This window comes from Mercenaria mercenaria, chromosome 1 (assembly GCF_021730395.1).
Source record: "Mercenaria mercenaria strain notata chromosome 1, MADL_Memer_1, whole genome shotgun sequence".
Lineage (NCBI taxonomy): Eukaryota > Metazoa > Mollusca > Bivalvia > Venerida > Veneridae > Mercenaria > Mercenaria mercenaria.
This window is the reverse complement of record NC_069361.1, coordinates 28,642,837-28,655,050: the sequence shown is the minus strand read 5'-3', so window position 1 is coordinate 28,655,050 and position 12,214 is coordinate 28,642,837. Positions and strand designations below refer to the sequence as shown.

General features: G+C 33.4%; 1 protein-coding gene across 1 annotated transcript in view; it reads right to left on the bottom strand.

The window, feature by feature from the left end:
• LOC123542782 (equilibrative nucleobase transporter 1-like) overlaps positions 1–3,587 on the bottom strand; it is a 32,671-nt gene extending 29,084 nt beyond the window's left edge. Inside the window, exon 1 of the mRNA XM_045328783.2 lies at positions 3,109–3,587. Coding sequence (XP_045184718.2) covers positions 3,109–3,512 — 404 coding nt within the window. The 5' untranslated portion in view covers positions 3,513–3,587. The remainder of the gene's footprint in view (positions 1–3,108) is intronic.
• Positions 3,588–12,214: the final 8,627 nt, after the last annotated feature.

Here is a 12,214-nt window from a genome sequence, read left to right as displayed (position 1 = left end):
TAATAGTTGTAAAAATTTAGCCAGTAGGCAATATATGTGTCGGTGTAAAAAAGAATATAAAGATTTAATTGGTAGAAAAAAGAAAGCTTATGTTAAAATGAAACACTCTGAAATTGAACGATTACGGTTTTGTAATCCTAAGCAATTCTGGAAACATTTTAAGAAAAAGAAGTCTGCCGTTACAAAAGACAACATATCTGTAGATGAATTTAGTAAATATTTCGAAAATTTGTCAAACAATGTATTTCAGTCACAAAATGATGAATGTAAATCTTTCTGTAATGAACATGATTTTAATTCTACTGACTGTAGTTATGAGGAATTAAATGTCCCCATTACGCTTGAAGAAATACAGAAGGCTGTAAAGTCACTAAAGTCAAACAAAGCTGCAGGTTCAGATTGTCTTTTAAACGAGTATTTTATTTCATCTATAGACGTATTGTGTTCACATCTTTGTGATGTATTTAATGCTATTCTAGAGTCTGGTTTTTTTCCAGACAAATGGACAGAGGGCATTATTGTACCTGTATATAAAAAGGTGACCCCAACGTTGTAAATAATTATAGGGGAATAACTCTAGTTAGTTGTATGTCTAAGTTATTTACTACAATATTAAATAACAGAATTGAAACATTTTGTAATAATTATTCAGTCATTTCTGATTGTCAGTTCGGTTTTAGAAAAGGAAAGTCGACTGTTGATGCTGTGTTTATTTTGCACTCTGTTATACAACATTACCTTAATAATAATAAACGCCTTTATGTAGGATTTATTGATCTAAAATCTTGTTTTGATAGCATCTGTAGAAATTCATTATGGCTGAAAATGTATAAGTGTGGCATACAAGGAAAACTTTTGCGTATTATAAAGGATATGCATGATAAAGTAAAATCATGCGTAAGATGCTGTAATTCATATTCTGATTTTTTCCAATATGCAATAGGGTTGCGTCAAGGGGAGGTAATTTCGCCCATACTCTTTTCTCTCTTTGTAGAAGACCTTGAATTGTATTTGCAAGGCAATTTTAATTCGGGTTTATTGATTGATGACCTTGTATTAAGTCTATTACTTTTTGCCGATGATATGGCAATTATGGGTAAAACTCCGGAAGATTTGCAGAATAGCCTTGATTTATTACACACATACTGTATACAATGGGGATTAGAAGTTAATGTTATGAAAACTAAAATTGTTTAGGAAAAGGGGGCCTATTTTTGCTAGAGAAAGATGGTTTTACAATGACCAACCAATAGAAGTTGTAGATTGTTTTAATTATCTTGGTACATTGTTCAGCTACACAGGGAGTTTTGTTTTAAACCAAGAACATTTGATTGGTAAAGCATTAAAAGCTTTAAATGTTTTATTATGTAACTGTAAAGATTTTGATTTTAAACCAAAGTTATTATGTCAGTTGTTTGATTCTTTTGTAGGCTCTATTTTGTCATACTGTTCTGAAGTGTTGGGCCACAATAAGTCAAAAGATATTGAGCGTGTACAAATGAAATTTTGTAAACGGATCTTAAACGTTAGAAGTAGCACGTGTAATTCAAGTGTTTATGGTGAGTTAGGTAGGCATCCTCTGTATATTAATAGGTATGTGAGAATAATAAAATATTGGTGCAAATTAATAAACACTGATAATATTATATTAAAGAAAGTCTATGAGCTGGGCGTATCCGACTGTAATATAGGCAAAAATAACTGGGTATCGAATGTAAAAAAAAATATTAGATATGTATGGCTTTTCTGAATGTTTCAATAATACTTGTTTGTTAGATTGTAAAACGTTTCCAAAGATTTTTAAACAAAGACTTATTGATAATTACATGCAAGAGTGGCGTGCATCTGTTGAAAATAGTGCCGTGTTAGATCTGTTTAAAAATTGTAAAACAACTCTTGTATATGAATGTTACTTAGATTTGTTACCTAAAAGTTATAGATATTTTGTTACAAGAATGAGAATGTCTGCACATACTCTTAGAATTCAAACTGGCCGATACGGGCAAAATAGAATACCACGTAATGAGCGATATTGTCTATGTTGTAACACGATAGATATTGAAGATGAATACCATTTCATTTTAATATGCCCATGTTATATAGATATTAGGAGAAAATATATTAAGAAGTATTATTATAGCAGACCATCGATGTATAAATTTATTGAACTTATTACTACAAATAAAAAGACTACATTATTAAATCTTGCAAAGTATATTAAAGAATCTATTAAAACTAGAAATATGATTATGAATGTTAACAATTAATATTAACATTTTCGCCTTATATTAGCAATTTAAAGGACATATTTATGTTCTGTTCTGTTCTGTGTTTTTGTGACTTTTTTACAAATGGGGTGAGTTAGTAAATTGAATAAAATTTATATGTTGGCGTCACTTAATATTTTTGAAATTTTATTATGTTATTAACAACACTTTGTTCTAAATGTATGCTGAATTTCAAATTTGTATTTACAGAATTTACAAAGATATTGGAAAATTAGCAAATGCGGTTAGCTATTTTGTTCTGTATATACACCCTATGACCTTTAACCTTTATATATGAGCATACAATACATTTTCGAGTGCGAGTCATAATTTATTAATTGGATACAAGTGTATGGTTTATTTAATCCTAATATTGTAAATCAAATGCTGTATAATGAGAAATCATTCATGAATCATTGCATCAGTGCCAAAAATTATGTGAAAATATCAGTTTTAATGCATGACCTTTTGACCTCTATAATTTGCATATAATGGCCATATATTTTTTGGAGACAGCACCCAGATGAACCAGGGATGTTTAAACTTTAAAAGTCTTTATCTCCAAGCATTAACATTCCGGCCCTCATAAACTTTTTTCAGGGGCTAAAACCAATAATGAGTTACGGTATTTTATGAACTATTTATATGAAATTTTCAACTTTATATCTGGAAGAATTTATTTATCAAATCTATTTTTGTATATAAAAATGTCATAAAGAACTTACTTTATTTAATATTGTTAATTCATGAACCAACATAGTTTTGCCAAAACATGTTTTGCTTAATAAGCTTTTTTTTTCAGTTGACAATATATGAAATACACAATGATATATCGACTTACTGAAATATTACACGTGTAATTCTTGTACCAAACCGCCTCTGTAAGTGAGAACTCCCAGCATAAATTAGATATAAAGCACTTGCAGCTATAGAATACCAGAGATTCAACTTTGATTCCTGCTCAGGACATCCATCACCAGACGCTTTGTTTGGTCTGAAACTTTGAGATGACATAGTTTCGTTATCCAACGAGTTGTTTGATACACTGAGAACAGAATTTGTATCTGGAAGTGTCGAATTAATTTTGTTGAAAATGTCACTCTGTTTACAATAGTCAGAATAGAAACCTTCTTCTTTGAGAATAAGCACTAGTGAGCCCCATCCAAATACAACACCAGCAAATAGGAGGTTTTCCATGAGAGCCCATATCGTGATTAAAACAGGGTACTTCCGGTACAACTCCATAATTTATCCAAATTTTATTTGTCCGTAAAAAGTATCTTTCCTACGCAGAGATTATACAACAAGTAAAAGCGTTTGATGCAAAGAGTTAGATATGATCAGAGGTAATACCATTTCACGCGTGTCTGAATGTGTCAGTCAAGTTAAATGCAAAAACATATATTATACGCATAACCAGACAGTGTAGTCAATTAAAATGCAATTAAATCGCTAAAATCCAATCTTATAATTTTTCATAATAATAAGATAATAAGTGGTTGTTATACAGGGCTGGTGTGTCTTAAGGCGATATTGGCATGCTAGAAAAGGTATTGGCAAGTACTGGTATAGTGTACTAATATCGACTTTTGTTTTACCTTCAATAAGGTTCTATCATTTTCATTGGTTAAAAGATGGTCACTTGCTGGCCACCCTATATTTCTGTAGAGGGTCAATAGATTTTATTATCAGTTTAGGCCATAATTAAATGGGCTAGAAAACAAATCAATGAAAGAGTTTGATAAATACAAAATGTATATGGTCTTGCCCCACATTTAACATACTGACTTTGCATATACATTTTGTATTTTGTGGAGGGTCACTAACCAAAAATTTAATAAGGGCAGTCAGCCCTTAAACTGCGTATGTTCAACTCTAATTTATTATGTTGTACAGCGATGAATGTTCATGTCATGCGCAGAAACTTGTCTGACGACGTTGACGTCATTTCTATGCGTTGCATTCGAGGTAGATACTTGTGCCGCTCATAAAATTACATAAGAGGAAGCTAGCGATATCATGTTCGGCATCCTGTTATTGAAAGTATAGAATCTGGACGTTTGTGCACTTGGAAGTATGCCTCTATGTATATCACCGGAGCTAGTATGCCAATCGATATCTGACACACCACTAGCTCGCATGGACACTGGTATCGACCTCTTATATGTTAGTATTCATATATTGTTTGTTAGTGTATTTAACAACACATGCAATAATTAGGTTATTATACAAACAAAGAAAAATATCAAACAGGGAATGCCACGCACCAAAAGCGCAAGACTGGTGCATACCAGTCCCGTTTTATAACCTTTTCATTGCAAGTGTTCCATCCTACACTACAGTTTATTTCAATACAAGATGAAAAATAGTTTTATCAGCGTCATGTAAAAAAGTTCTCCATGTTTAGAAGGTCATTCTTTAAATATCAAATATTTCTACATTTACGTGGACAGGAAGAAATACATAAATACATTTAGCTATCATTTCAAATTTAAAAAAAAAATGAATTTTAAGGTGCCATCTCTATAATGAATCTTTCGCAATTCTTGCAATTTTTTGTGAAAAGGTTAAACGGTCCCAAGTAAAGCCAGAAGGAAAGAAAATAAATCCTTGTATTCTGATGACTTACAAAGAACAAATCTAAATTACATCTACTGTTTTCGTGTCCAATCGAATTTCGCCCGTTACGAAACGGTATGATAGTACAAAAGAGGGACAAATGTGTTGAACTAAGGACGTTTTGTTACCCGTTGAATCCGTAAATCTCAAATGAAATAAAAAATATGAAAGATCTGCATGGTTAATTTAGTGATCAAGCTCAAATATGCCATGCATCCGTACTTCCTTATGAGACAGTAATTAACTACTTTCTTGAACAAAATCAAATATGTTTCTGAAATAGACAGATCTATTCAGTGGTAACTTAAAACATAAAATCATAAGTATTCATGTCAGGTTTTGAAATCGGATTCGATGATGAATTCATGTTTTTTGGTAAGATGAAACAGGATTAGCGCATTATACGTTAAGTAAATCTGATCAAAATTAAAACCACTCTATCGGTTAGTGAACGCAATTCTTAAAAGCAATTAGAAATCATGAAATCTTCTTAAATTGCATTCGAATTAATTTTTGCCTTTTACAGACATTGAAATATTCGTATTTAAATGTGGTAATTATATACAATATTTTCAGTTATCTGTATTTTATTGTGACACAGTATCAAATATTCTATTTGACATACGTTCCTGTAATAGATCATTGGAGAACTCTTAGATCAAGATGGTGAGATTGTATTTATACTTTCTTTGTCTAGTTTCTCGAAAAGAGCCTTTAGAATCCATTTCTAGGATATTTATCAAGTTGACCTTAGTCTTATGTCAAGACAATGGCCGTTTAGACGTATGACTGGATTCTTTATGACAACCTGATTAGCCCATTAGGGTACAGATTAGAGAACAGATCTTCGGATCTTGGGGTCATGAGTTCCATCTTCAGGCGGGCATACGTTCATCTAGACGACTTGATAATCTGAAATCATTCGTCCTCCACCTCTATTCATGTGAGGAAGTTGAAAGTTATTTGCGGAGAACGGAGTACAGAAACATGCTAACATGCTATTCATTTGTTTATTTGGGCAGAGTTGAACAGAAGAACCTTGCAATTTTCCGCTCCCTAACATGATTAAAAGTTTCAAAACAAGAAAAAAGTCGTTATTAAGGTGACACAAATGTTCTTACGCAAGTAAATTCGCTTTTAAGATCATACAAGCAAATTATGTAAAATCGATAGCTGTTGCGCTCTATGCCATAGTTTTGATCACGTCCTGACTTCAAACAAAGTTTCATTGTTCTTGTACAGCAAACACGCCATTTTTTTGACAAATCATTTTTGTAGCACTTTTCAGTTAAGACTGGACAAGTGCGTTCGTTAAAGAAATATAGCATATGTAGGGTTAAAGAAATGTGATATCCGAGCTCATCTACCATTGCCTTATACTCTGAAATGAATGGTTAGTTTTAAAAAACCCAAGCACTACGCCCATTTATTTGTCATTTATCTCTGCCTATACAACCTGCACTTTTCGAACCAAAGTACCTGCGATATACCGAATGAGATATATACCATCAAATCAAAAACATGTGTACATCCGGCAAGTGCACAGAGCGTCTGACTTCGGATAATACACATAACTTGTCCGAACCGCAACGTCTTGCGCATCAGTACAAATATGGGCAGTGCTGTTTTTATTCCAAAAGTTCTTTTCATATCTTATGTGATGAGTTGAAGTCGGATAGATTTCCGATTGAGGCATTGCCTTATCATATCATAAAATTAGTTTGGCTGAATATGTCGCTATGTTCAAAACGAGTCAAAATAGAAGCATTCATCCCTAAAAATAAACACAAACGAGCACCATCCAAATATTACTCCAGAAAATAGTAGATTTTCTATGAAAGCCCGTGTCGTGATTAAAACAGGATATTTTAGGCATAATTCCACACTGAATTTAAGACCTGGACATACAAGTCAAACTTTTTTCTATGTGAAAAGAATAAAACAATGCAAAGTATCTAAGTCACTGCAAACTAATAACAGAAAGAAATATAAGCCCAGCAGTTCTCTTGGAAGCGCCATTTATCAGTGCCTCAGAAGACTATTTATTTGCTTTTCGCGATTGTGCAAAAGGTTATAAGATGCGTTTCGGTATCGGGGGATACCTTGAAGGTTTGTCCTACAACTCCCATTAACACTATCTCTGGAGCCTTGGATGACCACATTATTTATTATTGAGAATCAGGAAAACAAATACTAAGCTGATGGTCCAGAAATACCGTTTCTTAATTTATGTCCTGGCTGTTCTTTTCAAAAAGGTTTAATTCTAAACGCGTTAGATATTTACTGTTTATTTACTGTTTATCCTAGAGATTCAACAAATAAAGGTTTTATGATTGGTCTTTTGAATTAATTATTTTAGCATCTGATAGAGTATGGTGAAATTATATTAGATGAAAACAAAAAATGTCAGAAAAATGCTAATTCACCGCTAAGTGTATCCTTAATTATGCTGTTGTTAAAGTTGATGGTTTCATCTTTGTTGTCAATAATTACATTTTGTATTTATTATGTATTTCTGTGTATATATTCTGTACATATTAAAAAACGTTAACATTATTTTCTTTTAATATATTTAAGAAAAAATTGAAGCCATCATCACCACATACTGGATTAATCTAAACTCTGAGGGGTACATTTTAAGACAGTTTTCTTCTGTTAACTCGACAATCGCTTAAAACATACATCACACAATCTATGTAACTATTGTTTCAGATGAAATTTCGTTTTATGAAAAGGTATTTTTGAATTTCAGAAATAGTAGTATTATAAGGAAATATACAAAACCAACTCAGTTATCTCAATAGGGAGAACTCATATCTATGAATCATAGGCTCTTGGGTCAGATATCTGAATGAGGCCTTTGTTCTCCATGACGATTTGATAAAGACATCATGTCTGAAGTCATTCAACCTCCATCTGTTTAATATGGAGAACTTAGCACTTACTTGTAGAAAACTGACTAATTCTGGTACAGAGTCCGTGATTACTGGTTAAGTTACATGACTGAATTTCTGTTGCAGAGCGGTGCTAAACCAAAACTAACACACAAAACTTAGATTTAAAACTTTTACCAGGTTGTCAAAATTGTGAACTTTCAGTAATAGCAAATCAAGATATAGAAATAAATTTAACTTGATCTATACAAAATGTTCAAAATACTGTTTAACATTACAGTTTGTACAGACAAAAACTAAACTGTACTATGTGGTGGAATATTCCTAGAAACACTGGAACATTAAGAGAAACGCTAAGAGAAACTATGCGCCAGTCACAACAAATATTATAACGAATATCAATTTGATTAGATAACAAAGGCTACGAAGAATGCACGACTTTTTCGTTGTCATGAGTCTAAATTTTAGCAAGAGACTTGAGAGCATTTACGATAAAATTACACAAACAGCTTCAGAATCAAAGTGTAATCAAATGTCAATCATAAAATATCAAGTGATTTTTGGATATACTACGATCTTCCAGACAGTTTCTTTCCATTTTATAAATAATATGTTAAAAAGCAACATATTATTCATAACAGCTAACCATCAAGAGAGCAAATATTCTTTAGTAGGTAACATTAAAAAGAAAATATCGTAAGTCACATCTTAATCAAATGTGCAGAATGTAATGATTCTTGAATCACTATTGCCTAAAATTGTGGGCAGTTCAAATTTTTCAGACATTTCGTAATGTTTTTACATTCAGATTTTAAACAATACTTTCAATTTTACTATAACAGAGCACGTTTAAGTCATTGCTAGGGGTGTGTGGACAGTTTCACATTTCATTTCCTCTAATTAACAGACACAGTCACATCAAGTCGGCTATCATTTTGCTTGGCTGTGTTCTACACTTCCGACGGATCATCTTAACAACCAGTCTTTAAGTTCCATGTGGTTGGTGTAAAAAGTAAAAGGCTGCTTTTCAAAAGTGTATATGATCCGCGCCGTCGGAAAACCAACATAGCGACTTTGCAACCAGCATGGATCCAGACCAGCCTGCGCATCCGCGCAGTCTGGTCAGGGTCCATGCTGTTCGTTAATGGTTTCTCAAATTGCAATAGGCATTGATAGCGAACAGCATGGGTTCTGACCAGACTGCGCGGATGCGCAGGCTGGTCTGGTTCCATGCTTTTCGCAAAGCAAATATGTTGGTTTTCTCATGGTGAGGCTCATATATTATTAATGAGAGCATAAATATCTCACTATAATGCATGTGTTTCTGAAATTCAAAAACAAAATATTTTCTGTATAGATACACTTCACGATCACACAAAACAAAGAAAGATAACCATTAGAAAGTATGCTTCATGAAGGCAGCCCCTAATCATAACCCTATCTCAGTGTACGGGTATGTATAGGGATGTGTACATAACATGGTTGTTAAAATGAAAAAGTAACATATGTCATGTATGTTACATTCTTATTCCTCTTTCAGACGAGTGTTTACTCTATGACTGCAAACAAAATAGCTCACATAGTTGTAATTTCTTTGATGACAATTAAACTTATATAATTTTATTCAGTTTCAGTGGTCTCAGTTAATTATTTGTTGTTTGTGGCACTAGTTCATTTCTGCGGGTTAGTAAAGCATATGTAGATTGGAGCAAAAAAATACCATATTAAAAATAATAACAATATATTATTTTAGAACATACTGAGAAACTATAAGACCGGATCAAAACTGTTTGGTATATTTAAATTCATTTAAAACCAATAAAATGTTATTTTTGTAAACAAAATTTTGTCATTCTGTTACATAATCATTAATATTCATGAGTATTCAAATTAGTTAATTAACGTAAAATACTGCTTATAAAAGTCCGATGTGTCAGCCCCATTTGGACCTCATTTTTATTTCTTTATCACCAAACCTGACTAAGCTGATAGTTTATCATCTATATGGCTGTCCTTTCCTATAAGAACGATTGCCGTGAAAACAGTGAAACCATAATTGTAAAGTTCAAAAAAGTTTTTTCATTGAAATGTTTTCATTTTGAAAGAGCCGGTTCTGCCAAACAATTTAGTAGTTATGAAAATGTGGTAGGGTGCATGGTAGACGTTTTAAGCTCCTGTAAATACATCTTGTCAGTGGAAGTTTACAATATAGATTCTTTGGCGCTTGCAGAAGTTTGCCTGATATCGCCGGTAGTTCCAAATATCGATATCTGGCATACCGGCTCACACGAACTTTGATATCAGCCGAATGCTGCGCATATGAGTAAGTATGGGAGTATCTCTTTTATTTTGGCGAGTCTAACGTCGCACTGACACAAAGTAAGTAAGTGAGTAAGTAAGTATGAAAGTATAGGTTAATTTTTTATTACAGTGACTTGTGCATTTTGAGTATACAGTCAAAAAACAAATAGATATGAATAATTAACTTCACCCTGTCCAGTGGGCCTATATGTCACCCAATCTGACCACTTCTTCTTCTTCTTCTTCACAGGTAAATTCCTTCAGTATTGATTGAAGCACCTCTCTTTAAGAGAGTTATATCCAATTTGAATAAAAATCCAGCAGAATATAATGTTAAAACATCAATACTTCATGCTCATGCCTTTATTACACTAATTTATGTACACAGATTTTACCTTGACCCACTTGTTATCTTGTAACATAGATGTAACACATCTGTTTATCAGACATATTTTTATGAAGTGTGTAGTAAATTAATAGTTTTACACCTTAACATTTAGTGGTTCTTAACCTGAGTAAGATGACAACGATATTGTGTTATATTCTAATATGTGTACTAGTATTCGGAACTCTTTGTCTTTATCGTTGGTAAAAGGTCGATAGAAAATTCCGCCAAATAAAAGTGTAAATCTTGAGATTTCTCTGCTCATTGTGTTCCCAGAGGTGCATTTACAAAAGTGGCGACGAGTATTAACATTTGTAATCATCATGCCTTTGTTTGGGAAGATAAGTGAATTCCAGGATGGCCAAGAAAGCTTTCTAAACTATGAGGAACGGTTGGTACAGTTCTTCGAAGCCAACGAAGTGCCCGATGAGAAACTGGTCCCTGTTTTTCTGTCCGTGATAGGATCGTCAGCGTATGGGGTCCTCAAGAACTTGGTTGCTCCTGCACTTCCCAAGGATAAATCTTATGCAGACTTGGTCAAACTGTTGAAAAATCATTATAACCCCAAGCCGCTCACAATTTCAGAAAGGTTCAAGTTTAATAAATGCAATCAAAAAGAGGGGGAAACAGTATCTAAATATGTAGTCGAGTTGAAGCGATTATCTACACATTGTGATTTTGGAACATTTTTAAATGACGCATTGAGAGATAGGTTTGTCTGCGGTCTACGGTCAGAAACGATTCAAAAGAAACTGTTAGCCGAGGAGGAGTTATCATTTGATCAGGCCATTAAGATAAGTACCGCTATGGAAATGGCTGAGAAAGACACTGTGTCCTTTGGTGGTGTGGCAGCGGCAGCTGTTAATAAAGTGAAAATTAAGTCGCGTCCTGTTCCAACACCGTCTGAGCCTAAACCTGTAAAAACTCCGCAGAAGAAAAATGGGTGTTATCGTTGTGGTGGGAATCACCATTCAGATTCTTGCATGCACAAGAAAAGTAAATGCTATAATTGTGGTAAAATTGGTCACTTAGCAAACAAATGTAGGAACCGGCAGTTTGCGAAGAACACTAACTTTGTCGAAGAATCAAGTGATGAAGAGCTTACTTTGTTTGTTTATTCTAATTCAGAAAGCAAATCAAATCATCCGTTTAAGGTGAATTTTATGCTTGATAATGAAGATGTGTTATTCGAACTAGACACGGGTAGTTCAAGAACTCTAATCAATGAACATACTTACCGCGCACAACTAGGTGGTAATAAACTTCGTCCAACTAACATTAAGCTGAAAAGTTATTCAGGTCAGAGCATAGACACTTTAGGTGAAATTACTGTATCAAGTGAAGGGAAATTACTGACCGCTGTTGTTGTCAAAGGAAATAGGCAAAATTTGCTAGGTCGTGATTGGCTGAAACAAATGAAACTTGACTGGAAAACAATCTTTGTTAGTGTTAACAAAGTAGATAGCTCTGATCCGGTAGAAACTATGAAACAAAAATTCTCAGAAGTATTTGTGAAAAATGACAAACCGATTTTAGGTTTCAAAGCAACTATTCATTTGAAAGAAAATAGCAAACCATGGTTTCATAAAGCCAGACCGGTACCCTATGCATTAAAAGACAAGGTGACTGAGGAATTGAAAATTCTTTGAAAAAGATGGTGTAATTGAGCGTGTCGATAATAGTTCTTGGACAAGTCCGCTGGTTGTCGTGCCAAAGGCGGACAAGAAAAGTTTACGACTATGCGGGGA